The sequence below is a fragment of the Barbus barbus genome, assembly GCF_936440315.1.
Source record: "Barbus barbus genome assembly, chromosome: 20".
Lineage (NCBI taxonomy): Eukaryota > Metazoa > Chordata > Actinopteri > Cypriniformes > Cyprinidae > Barbus > Barbus barbus.
Genome location: NC_136748.1, coordinates 16,234,685 through 16,259,189, shown reverse-complemented (window position 1 = coordinate 16,259,189; position 24,505 = coordinate 16,234,685). Strand labels below are relative to the sequence as shown.

Sequence of the window (24,505 nt, the reverse complement as noted above, 5' to 3'; positions counted from 1 at the left end):
ATATGTTGTACTTCCAAAGTAAAATATCTGGTCCATCTACTTTGGGGGGAAAAATTATATTTAAATTTATATATGCATATATTCATGTTTATTTATAAATATAGTTTGGGTATTATAGCTTCTGGGAAGATGCATGGTGTACACTGATTTTTCTTTATACTCAAGTGTGAATAGATTGCCACCTAGTGGAGGTGTTTGGATGTCATGGATGGAAAAGAACACTTTTGACTAGTCTTTTTCATTTCATAAATTTATTGGAAAATATATTTACAAAGAGACCATGAGTGAATATACCATTTTAACCATATAAACTTCATAAAGAGTTAAGCAAATACTGATGGCATGAAATATCATTGGCGCAATGTATTAAAAGTATTTCCATTTTCCATATTCAGTGGAATGTTGCTCTGTTAAAAAGACACCTGTGTGTAAGGCATGATAATGTGTTTCCAAATGTAGTCAAATATAAACGAGTTAAACAATGAAGTTTATCAATAAAAACCACAAGAACAATTGGTTTGGTCCTTTGAATTGGAATGAAGCTCATGGATTCTGTTGTTTGTTTGGACGTGAAGTTTTTGATTCCGATTGAGGACTGTAGGACTGGGGCCTTTGGGTGCATCCAAAATCACTAACTGCTTGAGTCGAGGCAGATGCTGAAGCTGAAGAAACACTGATTCTGGAACATTATGGTGTCTGAAAGACAGACGTTGTTTAGAATTAAGGTAACCGAGGTCAAACACACATACAAAACAGTATGTTTACTCATTCTGACATAATAGATTTCAAATTAATGACAAATAACTCACCTCACTTTCAGGATTTGCAGCTTTGGGAACATCTGGGGCATCTCTGTGATTACATCACAGACGACATGACAACACAAGTCCAAATGGAGGTGAAGGAGATCCGGTACCTGCTCTCCCATGATCCTGACAGACTCCAACTCTGCATTCACTCCCATGAGAGACAACCTCTGCACAGTCCTGGGAATCGATTCAGCGTAGACTTTGAGTGGGTATTCAACTAGAAAATACAAAAAAGGGACAAAAATTAGGGATTCATTGCCTAAAAATCTGTTCTGAATTGAAGTCTTAGGCTGATGATACACAGGGCAACTTTTTTTCTAATAAAGCAAAATTGCTTGGGCACTTTCCCATTGAGAATGGGTAACAAATGTCTATCTGGATATTTTAGATGGATCGTGGTCCCTGTGTCTCACCTGGTTGCCCACTGAAGGCAACATTTCCCAAAGATCCCTAGCAACATTGCTCAAAAAGTTGCCCAGTGTATCATCAGCCTCATCTTCCTTAACATGCTCGTCTTAATCATCCAAACGTTCTGAAACAGAAACTAGGGATGTCTACAGAATAAAATCAATGGTAACACTTAATATTGTTAAGTGTGTTTGTTAACAACATTAGCTAACATGAAATAACAGTAAAAAAAAAACAAAAAAACTCTAAAATAACTGTTAATCTTATTAGTTAATTTTAACATTTACTAATGTATTAAATGTAAAAGTTGCATCTGTTAATGTTATAAATACTGAAAAACCATGACCGTGTCAGTTAGTGAGCATTCAGCGTGATGAAATGAAAGCTGTATCTTCGTGTCTGTGACGTTGTTTACAGGGCTTTTATGACGACGACTCGAAAATGAGTTAAAAAGAACAGCTAAACATCAGTTCACTATTTAAAAACGTAAGTGCAAATAGCCGGCAACAGGTCAACAGAAGGTATTTACACTAACTCCACCCATCGATGTAATGCTACTACAAAAAGGCAAATGTTCATTAACACGTCCAGTTGCGAAGATAGTAAAATGCGTGCTGAAGTCATTTTTGATGCGATCGACCTGGGTTCAATTCCGTCCTTTACCGAACTTTTTTTCTTCCCTCCTCCATTTTCAAATCTCATATCACATCGGGTAGGTGTAGGGAGGGCTTACATTGTCCCATTTAATAATTTGAATTAAAATGATAATTTACACAATGTTATTATTGCATACTGTTTTATAATGTTTTACAATACTATAAGGTGCAGATAATTGCCACTATTTGAAATTAGTATAAATAGAAGAAATTTCTGCTATTTTAACAGTGTAAATAGAATCTATAGTTATTTGCACAGTGTAAATAGCATATCGCTAAGAAAATAATGCTATTTTCACTTAGTGTAAATAGCATCTAAGATTAATAAATGCTGTAGAAGTGTTGTTCATTCTTAGTTCATGTTAACTAATGTTAGCCTAACTAATGAAGTCTTTTCAAGACATTGTTCAAATTGTTACTGCCTTTCGTTATTATTTTGGAATAAAATGTAAAAATTCATACAACACTATGAAATGTATAACAATTATTTAAAATATTAAATAAAAATAATGTTAATAAAATACAAAATATAATTATTTTTGTTCTCTCTTTTTATATAATGTTTAACCAAGAAAATGCAAAAACATTAAGTGTAACAGGCACATGAATTTATATATAGAGCATAATATATATTATCCTCCTCGTTTTAAAACACCACTGCATGCCACTGATGTAAACATGACCAAACTAAAGTAAGTCTCTAAATAATATCGATCATCTTATTTTGATCATTATTGGCTCCTGTAGATGGACATCATAATTTTTTGTGCAAAGCAGGGAAAGGGAAGCTGGAAGTAGAGATGGCAAGACTTGATAAACAAACTACTGTACATCCCCAGCCAGACAGGTCTTGGACATTAGAGGAAAAAGTCTCAGGAAAACCTGTCAAGTCTGTAGAATTGCATTGTTGCTGAGAAAAAAACATTTATGTGTTCTGTACTTTCAGATATGAAATTAACATTTAATTCACTAACTCCAATTTAGGACATTACACAAAAAGTTGGCAGTAACTATGGCTAAGATTATTGAGATAACTATGTGCTATTAAAGGCAGTACAGTTTAATGCTCAAAAAAAATGACCCAACCTTATTTGGACTTGGCTGAGGAACTGGGGAATACCTTTGTTTTGTTTTTCTAGATTAAATATGCTCTTATTTTAGTTGCAGCCATAAAATTACTGGTTTCTTGAAATATTGTAATTGTTAATTCTTGAAAAGATGTAATTAATCATTGTTATCATTGTGTAATGTAGAAGAATGCAGATGTGCAAGAAAAAATCTCTGCTTTTATTATTTCCATACAGTGTATGCCATAAGCATGTTAAACATACTTAAATACATACATGTTTACCTTCCTCAGTATTGTTGCACTGTACGAATAGTGGTTTAAGCAACGGAAGTTTGTACAGTGCATTGTGTTGCAGGCTTTCAAGAAAAAAGTGATAGAAAAAGTAATGGGGGCCTGTGCCCCAGTAGAGCTTTAGGTCTAGCAACGCCCCTGGTTTCAAGTATGGAATATTTTTTGTTGGTATTATAATCATTACATTAATTTATCTTATGGCATATTTACTGATGTTCCCCAGTTGAAGACCCTTTTTAAACTTTTCCAAGGCTACAATGAAGCATAACGAGTGTTGTGCATTTTTTCATACTTAGAAGAAATGTTGAGCTCTGAAAGTACATTGAGTGCTTCCAGCCATTGTGTGAGGCAGCAGAAGTTTGGCTCTTCAAGCCATTGTTTGTAATGCACTGTCAGTTTGGTCAGGGAGGACAGACCGTTAAAGGCAACAGAGGAGAGGCAGGGGTCTTCACAGTTCAGCAGCTCCAGGCTGCATTAGGAGTCACTCCTGTGTGAAAGACAAGATGGGATGGGTGATTGACTCCACAAAGTGAAAAATGTTTTGTTCCTCAAAGCATATATACCTGGATGTCCATGTGCTTTAATTGGAGAAAAAAAATCATCGGGCAGAATCCCATACTTTGGCCCCAATCTCAAGGAAAGGTGTTTTAAGTTGGGCAGACGCCTCAACATGCCATGAAGAGCAGTTTTATGTATATGATTTCTATATTCATGGTACTTCAGTGTGGTAAGATTGACAAGCTGCGAAATTGCAGCACTTATCTCCGATATCGAGGCTCTCTCGACCTCACACAAGCAGAGATGAGTCAGTTGTCTCAAAGATAAAAGTGAGCTGGTCAGACTGCGACAGCAACACTGACAGGATGACCAGCCTCTGGAGGTGTTTTAAAGCCCCCAGTGTCACCAGAGCTATGCCATCACTGCACTGAACCAGAGTCACTGAGTCGATCCACGGCAGCCAAGACAGTTTGTTGCAAGACTTTTGAACAACAATAGACTTGATTTTCCATTTCTTTCCACAATGACCAGTGGCCGATCAGTCTCTTAAAGTACGTGCAGCTTAAACGAACATGTAATTTGTCTCGATCAGAAAGAGATTCCAAATTTTTATTTTTCCAACTGGTAAAGAGCGTGGATTAAAATGGTGCGCGAGTCGTTCTTTTGAGTCGAATCTTTTCAAGGAATCAATTGAACCTGTTCACAAAACCGCTCTGAAAGATTCGTTCGCATTGAAAATCTTGAATGTTGGAAGAAAAATTGTTACTAGAAGTAGATATGTTCATATCCATATTATGATTAAAGAGGTGTCTTTTAACTTCTCCAGAATGTGCGTATTGATACCTTGAAACTTAATGCCATTGCACTAACTCCGCTGTTAGTTATGAGACAGTAGCCATATTATTATTATTATTATTATTATTTTATTATTATTATTTTACAGGGTTGCATTTAACAAATAGCATGTATTAAAGCAAGAAAATATTTTGGGGAAGAGTTGTGAATTAATTTTGTTTAAAACAAAGTTCTAAATAACTTTGTGTCATGGCTGGGACTTAACTGGGTAACATGTAATTACAATAAACGACACAAATATTAAATACTAATCGGTGTAATAAACTGCAGTATGTTATTCTCTATGCCTTTTTTGAGGTCAAATAATCGCATAACTGGTTTTAAAACAATTTTTTGAAACGAACTGTGCGAAAGAACCGAGTCACTGAAATGAATCACTCACTTCCTAGTAGCGTTATTGACGGAAGTGACGCAGTCCTTACGCGACGCGAGCCGTTAGTCGCGCTTTATCCGGGGAAATTCAAACGAGTTTGGTAAGCGAGTCGGTTTTTAGTAATCGTAGGCCCTAAAGTCACTTAACCAGCTATGTATTAAGTTGGAAATTTGTTTCACTCTCTGATATGTAATCGATCCTTTTACACGGGGGTTGTCGACGGTTAAGTGTGTACTTTCGTTTGAACTCAAACGTTAGTATTTTACAGCTAGACCAACGTTAACTCTGAATTTAGACAAGTATTTATGGTTTAAATCGATTAAGATATTCATTTTATTACCGATGTTGCGTGTCAGCGAAAAGTTTTATATATATATATAAAGCGTCTAATTTTAGGGACTAAAGATGAGTCAATCTCCACTTTTTAGCTTCTTTTGTTAATTAGATTTTTCCCCTTTGCATTTTATAGGATTTTTTATGAGAACATGGACCACTGTGGGGCTGTAAATATTTAGTCTGTCTTTCCTGTAATACAATAATGTATCATCCACTACAAGACTATTTCATTGCTCCTATAGCACCTAAGCCTGGTGACATGATCACCCCAGTCAAAATCATACCTAAAGCAGCTCACAATTGGACAACTGGGTCAGGCAGAAAGAGTTCAACCCGAGATGTGTTGGTGATGAACTCCACTGCACAGAATGCTGAAGAAAATAGCCCAGATATCCCCACTGAGATCAGCAGCATCAATGTCACAGTGGAGGCCTCCCTTCAAGACAAAGCTGACCTGATGCTGAAGAGATGCACTGAGACGCCGGCAAAGATTTTTGCAAGAATGAAGGCAAAAGTTCAGAGACAAAACTCTGCAGGGCATGGGGCAGCCTCTGATCATGTTGGAAATCAAGAGATGTGTGGCGTTATCCCCTCGACCCCTGTAACCCAGTACTCACAAAAGAGTAACGCAAACCAGGAGACATATGTGTTAGCCCTCTCTCCTCCTCGGTCACTGAGAGGAGAAATAGATTTACCACAAGATAGTAATTCCATCAATCTTCATAAAGTGCCTGGAAGACAACATGAAACCTTTAATATGGAGTCAGAGTCATTTATTGGTGAGTTCCCCTTTTTTCCCCAGATGTCATACATAAGTATCACTTTTGATTTCTCCTCTTTTCTACTACTTGTTTCACTTCTGTATCAGTTTTTTATAACCATTTCTTACTATGTGTAAGTAAGTTGTTTTTAGCATGTGTGTTTGGCAGTGTTATTTCTTAGGATTACTGATAAACTATATGGATTACAACAAACTAAATGGAAATGAAATATGTGTGTAGATATATATATATATATTGAATTTATAAATGTGTATGTATATAGATTTATGTATGTATGTGTGTGTGTGGTTGTAAATATACATATAATTTTTTTTTTTTTTTGGTGTTTGGCTTAGTGTTATGTTAGAATCATTATACTCATACCTTTTGTTCTTTAATATTTTGAATTGTTTTTAGCTTTTTTTTTTTCATTTAAATGTTAAAAGTTTTGAAATTTTGTTGTATGCATTTGTCATTTTTATTTAATTTCTTTATTTTTAAAATGTGTTTAGCTTTGGATTTGGATCTGTTTTTAGTTGTTTTAATACTACAATTTATTGCTTCTGTTGTCCTCATTTGTAAGTCGCTTTGGATAAAAGCGTCTGCTAAATGACTAAATATAATAATAATAATACATACTGATGACTTCTAGAAATGAATTCTACTAGTTTCACTGTTCTTTCTCTAGAGCCATATGTTTTACTTGAGAACATACCTGAGGAGATGTTATCAGAGATGAAAGCAAGGCGAAAAGAAATGCCAGAGGATTTCTCTAAAAGAAACCGACGTATGATTTTAATGTTTTATTTTAGTAATTGCTGTTGTTTGGCATTTTAGGACAGTTGTATTCAGTGCAACCTGATTAATTTATAAAAATCTGTTTGCATTTGGTTACTCAAGAGGCTTGTGTGCTGTTGGACAAGGTGGTTCCCGATGAGACATTAGCCCAGCTTCAACGGAAACCCATCACTTATGTCAGCAGTTCAAAAGACAGGAATAGAGGTATGATGTTTAATTTTACACCGTGTTACTCACAAAATTAGAATTCTTCTTCTGTCGCCAAGACAAATTCTTTGTGTGGGAAAAGATATTTGGCAATAAGTATTATTCTGAGTTTTGCCCAAAAATAGTTTACTGTGATCTAAAGCACTGATCTTTACACATTAGCTCTGTGTAATTTGATTGCAGGTGGTGTTGTTTTTGGTGAGAGGAGCATTTCCGTAGAAAAGGAAAATGAAGACCTCCAAATAGACATGTCCAGTAGTCCTGAGTCTGATGCGTTTGGCCAGTCGGAGTGCACAGAAGTGGTCCCTGGACTCCCTCAGCCCCCTCATAATCTACTGGATGATCCTCTACTGCAGCTGTCTCCTCGGGTGTTGATCCCACGAAAGGAAGTGTCTGTGTTTCAGTCAAAACAGCAAGCTGGACAGGCAGATGTAGCTCTATATGAGGAAACAAATGTAAGTTTAAAACAACAGCATTCGTTTCTTAATTGTTTTTAAAATCATGGACAAAATTAAATGTAAAAACATGATTTGGTGATTTTATATTTTGTAATTGTTATCTGTATTACAGCATTTGTAGTTAGTACCTTGTTTTTTCTTGTAGGTGAGGAGGATTCATTTAAGAGACTGGGTTTTGAAACTGCTCAACAAAAACCTTGTTGTTGATGGTATTCGCGTGTAAGATATTTCCTTCCTAGCCCTATTTTCTTGTATATCTTAAAGACTTGTCATAGTGTCTGCACTACATTAAAATGTCTTATATTACAGCATTATGCTTTTTTTTCATTAATCTTCTGTGAAGCTGTTTTATGTAGCTCTAAAATGTTTTTTTTTTTATACATACAGAGATACTATGATACCTTGGCACAGCAGTTTTGTCATTGAAAGAATCTCAAGTAATGTTCTCAAGACGTCATCTGGCAGAACCTACGTCCTCATTGGGAAAATGGCCAAACATCCCACTTTATGTAAGATAAAGCTTTTCAAATCAGGTTGCATTACTTGGATTGTATTTATTTAATTTGACAGTTTTTTTTGGACCCTTACAGCATTTCCATCATGGTTTATGAAGAAATTTCTCTTTGGGTTTCCAAAAATGTGGAAGGAGTACCTGGATCAGTTTTTGAGTTGTCATATGGGGTAAGTATGTTTAACTATGTTTTTATGTTATTTATCAAATTATAAAAAGAAATTCTACATTTCATTAAATTATTTTTCCTCTTCCCATTTTAGACCACAAAAAAATCAGGCTGAAAGTGTGAAACCTTCCAAAACTAAAAATCAACAGGCCTCTAAAAACTCAACATCCAAACATTCCAAAATTCAGAGTGTTGTAACCTGTGAGTATAACATTAACTGTGGCATTTAAATTAGTTAGACAATTCACAAATCTGTCTGAATGATTGGTTACAGAATCAGTCATAATTATTTGATTAATTTACTGTCTAGTTGTTTATATGTTATTAGTTTCGGTATCAAGAATGTTTGGAATCCCAGTTCAAATATTTAGTTTAAACTCTTTTCATCCCCATAGGTTTGAAACTGTCACACTAATCTATAGAATTTGTTTGTGTTACAGCTCCTATCACTCCCACTGACAGCATTCAGCAGGGTAGTGCAAAAGTTTCCCGCAGCGGCCGACTCATCAAACCTCCACTGGAATACTGGAAAGGAGGGAGGATTGTTATGGACTCTGACATGAATGTCACTGTCCATGAGGACTACTCTACCTCAGTGCTGTCCACGGTACTCTTCTCATTTCATTCAGCACTGCAAACAATGTCTTTGATCTCTAGTGGCATTTACGGGGACTTTTTATATTGTTATGGAGCAGTTGGGCCATTTCTTCAATTTTATTTTATTTTTTTTTCCAGCCAAAGAAGCCAGTAACTATGGCAACATCACAAATCACAGAGGAACAATCATCCAGGCCTGAAACTGTGGGAAGAGGTGTGCATTGAGAACGTACATTTGTTTTAATGTGTGTTTGTTTTTCATTACAAATTTTCATATTTACTTGTTTTACAAAAGGGAGGCGGAACGCATCTAGCAGTGAAGATGAATTGTCAGTGCCAATGAGGAGGATCAAACAGCGTTCCAAACCCCAAAGAAAGATCCAGAGCAATCCACCTCCAATTGAGAGCACAACACTGAATAAAACTCCAAGAGCTCAGAAAGCACCCCTGATTGTGGCCCTCAGCTCCAACTTGGGTCATGGCGTGAAACAAGAAACTCGACCTCAAAGAGCCTCTCTGAGAAAGCAACAGTCAAGAGGAGAGGAAAACGCAATGGGTTCAGAGTCAGAAATGACGGAGAACACAAAGGTTGATTCAGTGAATGGTCATTTCTCACCTAGGGATGAGCAGGAAACAGGCTTTGAGAATGATCTGAAGACAAAGCACAATAACAAGTCTTCCCAAAAGCAAATTCAGGATGAACCACAATCCATGCCACACGACAGCAGTTCCTTACGCCGAAGTGCTCGGATATACTCCAAAGCCCAGTACTCTACTGACTCAAGCAGCTCATTTGCATCTCCAGACCCTCCAAAAAGGCAAAGAGGAAAAGGGTCCTCAGACCATAAACAGCTAACAAAACCTGGTAAGACTGAGACCTCTTTAGTGAAAAACTCTACCAGTCATAAGGAACAAAATGAACAGGATTCAGTGAGAGTTTTACGTAGACCAAAAAAGAACTCTCAGAGAGATTCAGATGTTTTTGTAAGAGATTCTATTGATTTTCCCACAGATGATGATGATGAAGAGAGAAAGCGACACGACAAGAAGCCTGCAGACCGCAAACAGTTAACAAACCATCATAAGACTGAGACCTCTGTGGTGCCAGACTCTACCAGTCATAAGGAACAAAATGAACAGGACTCAGTGAGACGTTCACGTAGACCAAAAAAGATCTTGCAGAGAAACTCAGATGATGTTTTGGTAGGAGATTCTATTGATTTTCCCACAGATGAGGATGATGATGACGAAGAGAGAAGGCGACACGACAAGAAGCCTGCACGTACATTATTGTTGAAGAGGACAAGACAAAGGAAAGCTAAATATGAAACAAATGGACACCTTGCGTCCTCAGAGGACATGCATTCTGAGCATTCCGAGGATGAGGAAAGTGTTCAACGTGCTGTTTCAAATAACAGAAGATCAAAGAAATCTGAAACCGGAAAAGCAAACATTAGAAGCAAAAAGCCACAAACAGAAAACAGCCATATGAATGAACAAGATGAGCTATTGGATGGAAAATGGACTGAAGAAGAGCTACAAAAACTACAAGAGTAAGCTTTAATCTTGAATGTCATTTTATTATATATATATATATATATATATATATATATATATATTTTTTTTTTTACAGTTGTTGAAAGAAATTCTGGCCATTATTTTACAAATTCACATCATTGATTTAAATGCATGAAATGTAGACAGATCATGATAGTACTGTGTATCTCTCTGGACAGGGCTGTCAACTCATTGCCCAAGCACAAGAGTGGTTACTGGGCATACGTTGCATATATTGTCGGCACTCGTTCGGCTGAAGAGTGTCAGGAACAGTATAATTCCAATCAGAAGACCAACAAAAGACCCAGAAAAAGAGCTCAGAAAGCAGCAGCAACTGAGGAGCCAGGTATAATTTGAAGGGTTATGACAGTTTTTACAGATTATGAGTTTTCAAATGCAAATTCATGCATTTGAAAATGAACAAAAAAAACAAGGTCTCTTGTCTTGTTTTTTTTTTTCAAAGGAAAGGAAATAGTTGAAATAACTGCTAAAGCTGGAACACTTAAAAGGAGACAGCAGATGAGGCATTTCTTGGACCACATGCCCAAAGATGACCATGATGACGTGTTTGCCAACTCACCAGTGCACAATAAACAAATCAAGGTGCTTTACTGTTGATTGATTTGGACATGCACTGAACTAGATTCTTCATGAACTGCACATACAGACCTGATGAAGCTCCCTGTCTGTATGATAGCATATCTTGTCTATACCCTAAGAAAATCTAACTTGACGTTGTCTTTTAAAGTTGCCTGTATTCGCTGCAAATGGAGATGATACAGATTTCAGCCTGCTTCAGAACCCTCAGACACCGAGTTCTAGCATTTCTACTGCTGTTAAAACCCCTCAGTGTCTGCACATCAGCCCAGGAATGCTGGGATCCATCAACAAGTATGCTTTCATCTCGACTGCCAAAGCTATATTTAGTGGGCGGATGCTGAGTGCACTCATCAGGCTTATTGCCTCATTTTAGAAATTTTTCGAAAATGCAGATGTCTAATTTGGGTCTTTGTATAAACCATTAATTTTTGTTTATTTTAAGGAAAAACATGGACAAGTACATTTTTCATCTTCAGAAGGGACGGAAACGGGGCAAAAAGGCTGCCCCAATGGTAACAGTCTCAAAATCCTGCTTATCTTTAATCTTGTTCCCATAAGTGATCCGACTGTTTTATTTCTTCTCCCTATTAATATGATGATGCAATATATTTCTTGTGCAGGACAAGCTTACACCAACTCCAGTAGTTAAGAAGATGCTAAAGAGATGTGTTGGTATGCAAATGTTTGCTCAAACTGGCTACTATGCATTGTTGAAAAATGTTATTTATTAATGTTACTCTTTTTTTTCCATCACCCCTGTGCTTTTAACAGCTGAAGATGAAGACTTTGTGGTGTGGAACATGCTGTCAGATAAAGATATCCCATCCAGAGATGATGACAGTGATGAGGAGGATGACTATTTTATGGAGTACTGCTGAGTTTCACTAAATCAGCTAGTTTCAATGCTGATAATCACATTATTTTACAATATTTTAGCTTCTACTTTTCCAGTTGTTTTTAAGTGCGTTTTGGTTTGTCAAACACCAGTGCTCATGAAATGTTTGCTAGCTTTAGCTTACAAAACATCTCAAATGAAGATTTGTAATTTTCCTTGTTTGGCCAGTTCTTCTACAATGCAGTGTTTATCAGAGAGTTGTATATATTTTTTAAATTTGAAGTACAAAATCTGCGGATGTTATACCATAATTCTAATGAAAGAGGATAAACTCAGCTCGGTATAAAGAAATGCAAAAGAAACAAGTTCTAATTAATTCCTCTGGTGTGAAAGCAACTATTTCTTTTATTTGATTATATTGTAAATATATATATATATATATATATATATATATATATATATATATAAGCAAATACAATGTAACAGTGTAACAAATAAACAGTAAAAAAAAAATGTTGTCCACCAGTTTTACTCAAGTATGCTGTGCTCACAGTAAAGCTCTGTCTTTCTGTGTCATGTTCCTTCACGTTCTTTATAAATATGTTTTTGGAAAATGTCTTTTTGCTGCTTTTGAAATGCTGTGTAAACGCATAATAACAATAAATGCCTTTTTATTTTCATATTTTGTTCCTAAACTACACGTATACTATCAATATCAGTTTTCTTTTCCACCATCTTTCTGAACTGTAGAATTAATTTATAACGCTGTTTTTGATACTGTAAATGTAACGTGAAGTAAATAACAGTGCTTATGGTTGTTTTAGAGTACTACATTGCAAAAAACCTAAATATAATGCTAATAAATGCTGCCAAGGTAGGTTGCAAAAATGCTCTACAACTATTCTATAATGCAGATAAATGTAGTCTCAGCACGTTGCTATAAAAGCCAAAAAAAATGTTGTCTAGGTAGACAGCCATGTAGTTTTTCGCCAGAGCCCGTTAGAGTAGCGTCCCTCTAGCGGTCACTCACCTTCACCGTGGCTGCGCTTCACAGTTTGACTCGCACTTTCGTGCAAGCAGATGTCTTTGAGGAATTACACACGAACAGTCGCCTTGAATAGGATAATATCTCTCTCACTATCGTCCTCCCGACATTAAAGTTGATGGATTTAGCAGGTAATATACATTTTCCTCACGATACTTTCTTTTTAAAGACGGTAAATCGCTGCTTTTGAAGATTTATTTCGCTAGCATGTCAGAATTGGTTAGCATTGGAAAAAAGCTAGCGTTAGGCTAAAATACCTAACACTTAGTAAATCATCGACAACTACATGTCTGTTTTAGTTTGTGACGTATGTTTAGTTAAAAACAAATGTTCGAGGATAACTATCTTTGGGTGAAGTTGGCAGTAAATCGGGTTAGCCAGGAGTCCTGCTCATTTAGCCTGCATTCATCATCATCTATATCAAGAAATCAAACACACTAAAGATTTGTTTAAGGATATGTATGTATTTATTTATTTATTCTGTGCTCAGACAGATTTGTTGGATTTGTTTACTTGATTAGAATAACTACAGCTAACTTACAGGTTAATACAGTAGCATAAACACTTTCGCAATCATCAGCTTTATAATCATATACAGATTCAATTCACATTGAAACTGAATATAACAAACCAAATTCACATAAGAAACTGCCTTGCATCTTAACCTGTAAGAAAAGTACGAGGTCTTGTTCCAGACAGCCTGTCTGACTCCAAGAAACCTCAAATAATTTCACTATCCCATCCTTTCTGTTTCCCTGACAGGCTGTTTGATGTCCTATCTCACCCTCCTTAATCTGGTTTAGAAATTGAGATCCATTTAAAGTCTTCTTTTAGTCATTTTAGTTGCATGATCTGCTGATTTCTTTCTAGACTGCGCAGACGCAGTAGACATAATGCATAATTCACAGCGGCGACATATAACTTTACAAGGTACTTTTGGACAAACGGATGTGCTGTTTATATTAAACCCGTTATAAACTGGCATGTTCACACACTTCCGCGTACTCCGATTAAATGTAGAAGTTATGAAACAGGACATGTAGCAAAATCCTTATCGGTAAACGCAGATATGTAGAGTCATATTAATTGCATCAGTTCCTTTTTACATCACCTTTGGTGTAAACGTTCTAACTGGTTTATGTAAAAGCATTGGTTCAGTTTCATTCCTCCTGACCGCCAGAGGCGGTGCTTAAACACTAGTGGATTATCGCAGCGCCAGCTCAATAGAGTGGGGGAACTATGACGTCACTCTGTAGGCGGATCGGCTGTTAGCATGAAACTGGTTCCCTCCACAAAAACCCAATAGGATTTCCCCATAGGCTTTTGGATAATCGCAAAAAATAAGCTCTGTGTTCAATCATAGTTCATGAAACTTGCACGTTTTGACCATCAAGATAATCTTGACAAAGTAATACAAATTTTATGAATTTTGAAGCCTAAATACAAGCGCCAGAACTAAAAAGCTAACATTAGGCTATAAACGAACTACAGCACCTCTACAGTCACTCTCCTTCAACGTCACCACCACCATGTTTCCGACCACTTTTAAACTTGTTTTTAGAAACATTTTCCATGATAATTATTTACTCTGGATGAATTTTAATCCAAAAGAGCACGAGACTGTAAAAGCGGGTTAGAATGAGTTCCTGTTCGGCGTGATGACGTTGAATGTCTCCGACAGCGCCTGTAGTCCCATTTAGCAACTTGTTAGCAACCGTCTTTTTAAAGAAACTCGTGGTTATCGAGGTTTCCAGGTCAGCAAACCCCCCCCCCCCCCCCCCCCCCCCCCCCCCCACTGCCGTTAAAAGCCTCACCCACAAAGCTTGAAGGCGCTGGGCCGGTGGTTGATTTATTTATCAAGTCTACACCTGCAGTACTAGAGGGAGATTACAGTAGATCCATGGGTTTGGACTACAATGAGCAGGGGGTATACTCTGCAGTTTCGACGCCAGCCCCCAAAATTTTCAAGGATTGTCCCTACAGTTATAAGGGATCCAGTTCATTCAGAAGCTCTCTCTCTCAAGAAATCTGTTTGCTGCTAGAGAAGGGAGCCATAGAAAGAGTTCATCCCCACTTTCAAATAGACGGTTTTTATTCCACTTACTTCCTCGTTTCAAAGATGGATGGCGGTTTTCGTCCAATTCTAGACTTGAGGCATCTAAACGTTTTCCTGAAAACTCTTCCCTTTCGAATGTTACGTGCAGCTGACGTTCTTCGGTCAGTAAACAGGGAAGATTGGTTCACAAGCATCGATTTGAAAGATGCTTACTTTCATGTTCCGATTACTCCTCATCACAGGAAGTTTCTTCGATTCAGCTTCAAGAACCAGACCTACCAATTCAGGGTCCTGCCATTTGGCCTGTCTCTGGCCCCTCGAGTTTTCACGAGGTGCATGACTGCAGCTCTACATCCGCTGTGATCCGGAGGGATGCTAATTCTGCCTTACCTAGACGACTGGCTGCTGTGTTCACCCACAAAACAACATGCTGTCCGCGACACCAGGATGCTTTTGGAACATGTGCAGAAGCTTGGTCTTGCAGTCAACAAGGCAAAGAGTTGTCTGAATCCAATGCAAACAATAACTTGCATTGGAATGACACTGGACTCCCGTGTAATGTCGGCCACCCTCTCACATGCTCGAGTGGGCAGTATTGTGTAGCTCCTTGCCCGTTTTCACCTGGGTGCAAGCTTGCCGTACAAGACTTTGTTACAACTCTTGGGGATGCTGACCGCCGCCACTTCGGTGATTCCAATCGGCTTACTTCACCTCAGGCCTCTGCAGCGGTGGAACAGCAGTTTGCGGTTGAGTCCTGTAAGACATTTTCAACGGCCGATCGTTGTCTCATGCAGTTGTATCCAGGCATTGATACCGTGGAATCGCCGGGAGTTTTTGATGTCAGGTGTTCCTCTAGGAGTCATTCCTTCTCGGCTAGAGGTTGTCACGACCGATGCTTCCCTCTTCGGGTGGGGGGCATCATGGAATCACTGGGGCGTTTGTGGCTGGTGGTCTTCAGCTCACCACATCAATCTACTGGAATTGCGTGCAGTTTTCCTAGCCCTGCAGCATGTCCTCATTCGGTCCGACAACACCGCAACAGTTTTTCATCAAGGTGGAACAAAATCCCTCAAGTCGTTGCATCTTACCCACAAGATACTCATATGGTCTCTTCCTCGACTAGCATCGTTGAGGGCAGTTCACCTCCCGGGATCGAGAAATCAGATAGCAGATGCTCTATCGAGGGATCTTCTGCACCCAGGGGAACGGAGGCTTCACCAGGGTGTGGTGCAGAGGATATGGGAACAGTTTTGCAAAGCAGAAGTGGATCTTTTTGCAACAGAGGCAAACACTCACTGTCGCTTGTGGTTTGCAAGAACAGAGACATCCAGCCCATTGGGGCAGGATGCTCTGTCTCACGAGTGGCCAAACTGCCTGGTTTATGCCTTTCCTCCTCTTCCGCTTCTGTGGGACATAATACACAGGATATCTCTGTGCAACCACAGAGTGTTGCTGGTAGCATCTCGATGGCCAGCCAGGCCTTGGTTCCCCATGCTTCTGTCTCTGTTGGTGGGCAGGCCATGGCAGCTTCCGTTTCGGAAGGATCTGTTTTCACAGATGAATGGCATCCGCATCCGGCCCGTCTGCAGCTTTGGATTTGGCCTCTGGGGCCGACTGTCTCTTAACAGATTGTGAGCCTGCTGATGTTAAAAAGTAAAAGTCGTGACGTATTGTCAAGTATGGTGACCCATACTCGAAATTGGTGCTCTGCCTTTAACCCATCCAAGTGCACACAGCAGTGAGTAGTGAACAAATCCACACACACACACACACACACACACACCGTGAACACACACCCGGAGCAGTGGGCAGCCATGCTGCGGCGCCCGGGGAGCAATTGGGGGTTCGGTGCCTTGCTCAAGGGCACCTCAGTCGTGGTATTGAGGGTGGAGAGAGCGCTGGACGTTCCCTCCCCCCACCTACAATTCCTGCCGGCCGGGGGCTCGAACTCCGACTCTCTAACCATTAGGCCACGACTTCCCCATAGTGTTCTTCCAATTATGTTCATACCATAATTGGTGCTAGAGCTGCATCCACACGTCAGCTCTATGCAGCTCGTTGGAGGATGTTCTCGTTGTGGTGCAATAAGCGTGGTTAGATCCTGTACTCTGTGAAGTTCCTGGAGTTCTTAGTTTTTTACAGCATCTTTTGGATTCAGGCAAAGCAGCCTCCACTGAAAGTATATGTTGCGGCCATTTCTACGCATCATATTCAGGTTAAGGGTTCTTCTCTTGGTTCTCATAATCTCGTGTGCAGTTTTTTTTGAAGGGTGCAAGACAGCTGAGACTAGCTCGTAACCCCCATTTTCCTGCATGGGACTTGCAACATGTTCTTGATTTTGTTTGTCTGCCACCATTTGAGCCTTTGCAGACAGCTGACCTAAAATGGATATCATTAAAGACTTTTTTGTTTGTTGGCAATTGTGTCTGCTAAGCGTGTATGTGAGTTACATGCATTGTCCGCCAGTGATTTATGTATGCATTGGTTACCGGATGATTCTGGTGTTGTGCTCAGACCAAATCCTTCTTTTCTACTTAAAGTTCTGCTTCCGCAGTTTATAAATCAATCAGTTTAGCGGCTTTTTAGTCAACACCACATTCAGACCATTTAGGGGATCACCCTCTGTGTCCTGTGCGCGCCCTGAAGGGATATGTGAATTTTACCATTTATTTTAGGAGCACAGATCAGCTTTTTGTTTGTTATGGTGGTGCAAGGAAAGGGATCGCTGTTTCAAAGCAGAGATTGTCTAATTGGATTGTTGAGGTTATCTCTTTGGCATACAAGCAGGCGCAAAAACCATTGCCAGAGTGTATCTCTTGTCATTCCACAAGGGCTGTGTCTACATCTTGGGCTGCTTTCAGAGGAGTCTCTATGGCAGATATCTGTGCTGCTGCTACTTGGGCTTCCCCATGTACTTTTGCCCGCTTCTACGAGCTCAACGTTGCTGCCCCTCATGCTGTCAGTTCAGCAGTCCTTCAGGAGCAACCTTGAACTTTTGTTAGGTGAGTGGCATTCCTCATGACTATGTTGGTAGGAGTCATCCACTAGTGCTTAAGCACCGCCTCTGGCGGTCAGGAGGAATGAAACCGAACGCTAATTACGTATGTAATTGTGGTTCTGTGAATTCCGGATGACCGCCAGAGTTATTTGTCACTCGGAATGTGCGAGAAAGGCGTATCGAGACCGAAGGCTGATATAGTGTGTCTATTATACTCGAGGCTCAGACTACGTCACCACGTGACCTTTTTGGTATATTATCTCGACCTATTGAGCTGGCGCTGCGATAATCCACTAGTGCTTGAGCACTAATGGAAATTTTTCACCTCTTTGCAACCCTATAATTAGTGCAGATTATTATTTGAAAATGATTTAGGTTCTTTTCTCTTTTTTTCTCTATTCACCGTAGTACTATATAGGGTTGTTATAGTTAACTAATACTATTTAAAAATGATCATTACTTAAAAGGAAATAAACATTAACTGAAATAAATTATATATAAATAATATAGAAAACCTTAAATTTATTTTTTTTCAGATATTTATTTTTCGTTTAGTTTAACTTGATGTACTAAAACATCGGTAATTATAGTGAAAAAAAAAAAAACTATATAGACATTAGGGGTGGCACGGTACACAGATGTCACGGTTCGGTACGTACCTCGGTTCGGGGGTCACGGTTCGATACAATTTCGGTACAACAGGGGAAAAAAAAGACATCTACTTTGCTCAGTTTCTTTTATTTTTATGTGAAAATGCTAAATATTATTACATGTTATATATATATAAAATCTGTTTTGTTTTCATTGTGAGTGTACACAAATAAAAGCAGACCTTTAACTACAAGCAACAGCACAAATAAAAATACAATAGAGTAAAGATACAAATAAAATAATCAGTGATTTTCAGGGGTTTTTTTAGGTACAGAAATTGAAGTACGATTAAAGTAATCAAAGGTAAAACAGCATTGCATATTTGACTGTATAAATTAAAGATTACTCTTTATTAAAGTTACAAAAGCGATTCAATCAAGAGCAGTGAGTGATTTCTTTGTTGTTGCTGTTTATTTAATATTAACTGTCACTTTAAGAGAAAGCACTGATACTGTACGCCCAGCCGGCTATGTCTGCTATAGGATACTTACCAAGACGGGCATTTTGACAGAATTTTGTGTGAATTTATCCATTAAAACACAATACTTCAGAGAGAGCTTCATATTTGCGCGCGTTCTGAGGCGCAGGTTTGTGCGCTTCTGATGAGCGCACGCACAAATCTTCTCACTGCGCGCGCGAGCTCGCGTCTTCTGGCTCTTAAATATTTGAGCTGGCAAAGCTTACATGACTTTAGTCTAAACACCGATATCAACGTGTGCTGTTCAGGTCTCACCTGTGCGCGCGCTATCAGCACCCGGGTGATGACGGAATAAATGCTCATATTCCAGCATACGGCACTCGCATTGAACAAGAGTGAATGATTTGTCCACTTATTTTTTTTTTTCTTTCTCATCGCTGTTGTTATAATGTACTGGGAAGCCAGAATGCGCATCCATTAACAGAAACATACATTAGCCGAACCCTATTTGTTTTACGTGTTATTTATAACAAACCACATGCGTTGTCAGAATTCAGTTGAACCGCGGTCCTAGCGCGTGCCGAACCGTGTGTGGAGAACCGTGCGGTTCGGTTTTTTTCCGCGAACCGTGCCACCCCTAATAGACATGCTAAAACTTGAACTAAAATGAAAAAGAAAATAGAAAATATTGTTCATTTGGTAGGCCTATATTTTTGCTTATTTTGTTTGCTTATGTTTTATTTTCATTATTATTATTATTATTATTATTATTATTTTTTTTTTTTTATTTAACACTGTTTTTCTGCGAAAACCTCAGTTGTAAACTTATGGTTTATTTCAGGTAGAATGGATGTGTCCGGAATGTGAGGGTGTCTCAGGTGAAAAGTTGGAGTGGTAGAAGAGACAGAAAGATGGAGCAGGCTCATAGTTTACTGCTGAACGAGGAAGCCTGCAGTCAGCTGCGGGAGCACCAGAGGGCCGAGTTTGTCTTCGAGTGGCTGCGTTTCCTCAAGAAACTACTCCCTGCCACAGACCGGGTGAGTTGAGGGCGCTAACAATAAGCTCTCTGTTTGAGAAGAAACGCTTCTGTCTGTCTCTCTCTCACGAACACAAGCAAGCCTCTCTGAACAGACTCCCTGATTATTTTTCTGCCTTTCCACCGGCTGTCTCTCAGCCTGGAATGGACTAGTTTCTGTTTCTTACTGGTGAAATGCCAAGAAATCGCAATTAAAGCGCGGCGCTCATCTAAACAGTATGTTAGCATGTATTTGTGTGACAGGCCGATGTGAAACAGAACCAGAAGCGCCTGGTGGAGCAGCTGACGACGGTACTGACGGGTTCTCCAGGCCCCCCGACACGACTGCTGCTGGCACAGTGTCTGGCGCTGGTGTACCGAGTGGGCGACTCCCTCACATCCAGCCTCACTGTGGACCGCTGCAATGACATCATCCGCAGCAAGGACGACTCGCCCAGCTTCCTGCCTACAAGACTGTGAGTGTCATAAATCTGCACCCTACACACACACATCACATGCTGCAGATGGGCTTCAGCTTGATCTTCTGCCAGTGAGTTTACTTATTGCTCCCTACAGGGCAGCTGTGTCCTGTTTGGGTGTGCTGTATGAGCAACTGGGCCGACTACTCATCAACTCGTTTAAAGAGACCGTGGCAAACCTTCTGAAAGCCATGAAGGGCGCAGAGGTACGTGTGGCTGCACACCAGTATGTGATTCACAGTTCAGCCAAGCACAGAGATGTGACCATACTTCACTGTGAAAAATCAATGTGAAAATTGTGACTTTTTTTGACCAATAGTTTGGAGAACTGCAGCATTTTTTATTTTGACCATCATAAAATGCTTTGGACTTGTCAATTAGCAGATGAAATTCACTACATTTTCAGTCGGATATATGTCACAATAGAGAATAAAGGGCACTCACATCTTCCATTTCACGTGGACTTTAATGTTTTTGATAGTGTTATGCTCACCAAGGCTGTAAAGACATTAATATTGTGAAATATTATTACAATTTAAAATGATTGTTTTCTTGTTGAATATATTTGAAACTGTAATTTATTTCCGCTATGGCAACTTTGACTCCAGTCCTCAGCATCACATGATCTTTCAGAAGTCATTTTAAAATGCTGATTTGAAGAAACACTTATTGGTATTATCTTACTATCGTTGTTGAAAACAGTTGCATTGCTTAATATTTGGGTGGAAAACACAATACTTTTTTCAAGATTCTTCATTGAAAGAATAGCATTTATTTCAAATAGGTTTTTTTTGTAACAATGTAAAAGTCTTTACTGTCACTTTAAATTTCTTAAGAAAAAACTAAAACTAATCTAAACGCACTAATCCCAGTTGTTTAAACAGTAGTGTATGTTTAATAGTGTTTCTAAGGCAACTATTTGTATATCTTATAGACAAAACTCCTACCTTAAGTTTTAAACATCAATGTGCACTTTTTTTTAAATTATAGATATGCTATTATTTTACTAAGAAATTCCACTATAAAACAGGCAAAATAGACTTACATTGAAAGAGGGACCCGAGTCATATATGGGAACCAGAATATCACAGAGAACCTGGGGTGGGCACTTTCGAAAAATGGGATAGAGGGATTTTTATATTCCAGTAGACAGTAGCTTTTATAAATGTGTGTGTTAATGTGTCCAGTCTCAGGGTCGCTGTGAGATCATGTTGTGTATTGAGAGGATTCTGAAGGGTTTAGGTGTGAGTGCCTTATCCTGTCACAGAGACATCTATAAAGCTGCACGCACATGTCTCACCGATCGCTCCATGGCTGTGCGCTGTGCTGCCGCAAAGGTACTGCAAACTCAACCACATGCCTCAGTTACTTATCATATGGAAAAGTTATTAATGTATGTTTATCAAACATGTATCACTTATTGACAGAAATAGCTTTACATTCACAGCTGAAGGGAAATACACATTTTGTTATTTATTGTTAATGTTTATATCAACCAAAATTCAGTTTATAATAATATTATTACCCCAAAATACCTATAAAATGTTTTAAAATATGGATTGTAAGTTATTGTACTATTTCCAGCTAAAGGAGGAATTGGTGCAAACCCTTATTATTCTACCATTTAATAAAAAAGATGAAATATTAATATAATTTGTTATTCCAAACAAAGGCTAATTCGAAAATGTTTTGATTTTTAGTTTTTGTCCCAGTTTGCTCAGAATCATTAGCAATTTTTGAAGTAAATTATTTATTTCAGTTAGTTAAATATTACTATAATCACTTATTATAATCGGTTTGTTATTTTTTTCTCTTTTTTATCTTAACCTATTCTGTTCCAATCTATGGGTTTTAAATATTGCATATAAATGGACAGGATGTTTATACTTTATATTGTTAGAAGAAAAAGTGTCATAAAGGTTTAAAAAAAAACTTGTAATCAATTTCCAGTTGACAGATATAATTATTAAAGGGGTCATCGGATGCAAAATTCACTTTACAAGTTGTTTGAACGTAAATGTGTGTTGAAAGTGTGTGTACGCATCCATCCTATAATGATAAAACCATCCACCCAGTGTTTTTTTTTTTTTTTAAATCCCCTTTCTCAAATAAGGCTGTTCTGAGAGTCCTGTCAGAATGACGTAGTTCTATACAGACCCCTCCCACGATAGTTGACTGACAAGGCCATCTTACCTTAGACCTGCCCTGAGTGAGCTGAGAGAACTGAGTGAGCTGTCATCCGTCTGCCATTGTGTCGACACCGCTGCAGGGGAAGACAAGCTGTCTCAGATTTAGAGATTGAGGTCTTCTGTGGTTGGATGTTATAATGAATAAAGCAGTCATAATTTACTCCTGACATCTGAGCCGCTGAAGACGCAGAGGATTAACGTTACTTTCATTTTTGAAGTGAATGCGCCGATCCCGATCTGCCTAAATGCGTCTGTTCGCACAAATCATTCATGATCCAGCTTCATCGACAGAAGATGTGAGTGTAAGGGCTTTATGAATCCTTGCAAATCGCCTTTCCTAATATGTGGTAGTTAGCCAGTTTCGCAGCTGAAGTTTACAGTCTGCTCCTCACTCCACGGAAGAGAGGGGTGGTGCGAGCAGAGCTCATTAGCATTTAAAGCAACATGGACTAAAAAACGGCTTGATGAAAACAGCTGATTTTGACAGAGGAAAAAAGGTGTTTTTTACACTACCATTGAGAAATTTTAACCAAAGTATATTATAGACTTTTCATTAAGACCCTAAAGAATCATATCAACTTGTGGAAAATGGGCATCCGATGACCCCTTTAATAAAGTTAATTTATTTTAAGTTTGTCAAGGTTTCAGTTTTTGTCCAAGATTTCCCAGAATTACAATGAAGTTGTGAAGTTGATTATTTTATTTTTTTGATAGTGTCTTCTGGAGCTTCAGAGAGAGGCTGTCTTCCTGTGGTCCACAGAGCTGGAGAACATGGCCACTCTTTGTTTTCGAGCCTTCGAGGGCTCAAATTATGATGTCCGAGTCGGCATCTCAAAACTGCTTGGCATTTTATTAGCATCTGCAGTGGAGCCCAGACAGGCGATAGGTGGGTGGATTTTATTCAGTAATCTCAGTAACATCCTCAGAGGACACCAAGCTGATCATTTACCCATGTAGATTGTAAAAATCATTCCCTTCTGTCCTCTGTCACCCACATAATGCTTTTCTTTTCCTCAAGTGTAATGCTCATCTTTCCCCTCCCACTCGATTCCATCTGTTCTATCATTTATCCCCTTATACTCTCTCTCACGATCTCTTCTTTTCATTCTTCCTCCCCTGTTTCTGTGGCTTTGCTCTCAGCTCCGAGGCCAGGCTCCAAGCGCAACTCCCTGGAGGAGGTGATGGAGCTGCTGAGTTCTGGTTTCCTTCGGGGTGTAGCCGGCTTCCTGCGGGCCAGTGGAGACATGTTGAAGGGGACCAGCTCAGTCAGCAGAGATGTGCGCGTGGGCATCACACAGGTCGCTCATCCTCCTATAGTCCTTATCTTGTGATCCGAATGTTTGTGTTTTGAGTCACAGTATGACTGGCTTTATGTCTAGGTTAAAATAAAAGGATAAATGAAGGTTATATAACATCGGAAAAAATATTTTTCTCCCTTTTATTTGTGTCAGTTATCCATTATGCAGAAAAAAAGTTGTTCTACATAGAAGTTATATTTAAAATTAATTTATTTTATGCAAGTTGATTTAATATTTTATCCATTTCAGTTCATTAATTTAACATGAATAACACCTGTTTTCTCTCTTAAACAGACATGTGTGGTGTTTGTGTCCACTCTGGGCAGCACGTGGCTGGAAACGCACTTCTCCTGTTTTCTTTCTCTTCTCATGGAGTGGGTATCTCACGCACGGGCGACGCAATACCCGGCAGATACCGTCTCCTGCCGCTGCTGTGTCTTCTTCATACTGCGGGCCACTCTTGGCACTTTGCTGGGGGAGAAGGCCCAAATCGCAGCTGCCAAGGAGATCTGCCAGTTGATCAGCAAACAGAAGAGGGTTGTGGGTAAGAAACTAGGCCAAGGGCGAA

At 38.9% G+C, this 24,505-nt stretch overlaps 2 protein-coding genes and 1 long non-coding RNA gene across 4 annotated transcripts in view; 2 read left to right on the top strand and 1 right to left on the bottom strand.

Moving 5' to 3' along the window:
* Positions 1 to 239: 239 nt before the first annotated feature.
* On the bottom strand, positions 240 to 4,401 carry LOC306886650. Its single transcript, XR_013785642.1, has 4 exons — positions 3,797 to 4,401; positions 3,526 to 3,720; positions 810 to 1,026; positions 240 to 696 (listed from the first exon to the last, which is right to left on the bottom strand). It is a non-coding gene; the product is annotated as an uncharacterized lncRNA (long non-coding RNA).
* A 588-nt stretch (positions 4,402 to 4,989) lies between these two features.
* LOC306886641 (uncharacterized protein) lies at positions 4,990 to 12,190 on the top strand. 2 transcript variants are annotated; one of them, XM_079443930.1, is made up of 19 exons: positions 5,007 to 5,059; positions 5,429 to 6,074; positions 6,745 to 6,843; positions 6,957 to 7,058; positions 7,245 to 7,516; positions 7,665 to 7,738; positions 7,907 to 8,028; positions 8,110 to 8,200; positions 8,294 to 8,400; positions 8,640 to 8,806; positions 8,935 to 9,010; positions 9,092 to 9,661; positions 9,809 to 10,349; positions 10,533 to 10,699; positions 10,817 to 10,956; positions 11,102 to 11,244; positions 11,396 to 11,465; positions 11,574 to 11,625; positions 11,725 to 12,190. In XM_079443930.1, exons 2-19 carry the CDS (start codon positions 5,498 to 5,500, stop codon positions 11,829 to 11,831), a joined length of 3,477 nt encoding a protein of 1,158 aa, XP_079300056.1. In that variant the 5' UTR covers positions 5,007 to 5,059; positions 5,429 to 5,497; the 3' UTR covers positions 11,832 to 12,190. The 2 variants fall into 2 exon arrangements, with proteins under 2 accessions (XP_079300055.1, XP_079300056.1); XM_079443929.1 differs by having other exon boundaries at positions 4,990 to 5,059; positions 9,092 to 10,349.
* Positions 12,191 to 12,863: 673 nt separating this feature from the next.
* Positions 12,864 to 24,505, top strand: part of LOC306886640 (HEAT repeat-containing protein 5A-like) — a 32,227-nt gene continuing 20,585 nt past the window's right edge. Inside the window, exons 1-8 of the mRNA XM_079443928.1 lie at positions 12,864 to 12,964; positions 19,798 to 19,993; positions 20,236 to 20,447; positions 20,548 to 20,656; positions 21,638 to 21,787; positions 23,354 to 23,525; positions 23,780 to 23,937; positions 24,232 to 24,481. Coding sequence (XP_079300054.1) covers positions 19,868 to 19,993; positions 20,236 to 20,447; positions 20,548 to 20,656; positions 21,638 to 21,787; positions 23,354 to 23,525; positions 23,780 to 23,937; positions 24,232 to 24,481 — 1,177 coding nt within the window. The 5' untranslated portion in view covers positions 12,864 to 12,964; positions 19,798 to 19,867. The remainder of the gene's footprint in view (positions 12,965 to 19,797; positions 19,994 to 20,235; positions 20,448 to 20,547; positions 20,657 to 21,637; positions 21,788 to 23,353; positions 23,526 to 23,779; positions 23,938 to 24,231; positions 24,482 to 24,505) is intronic.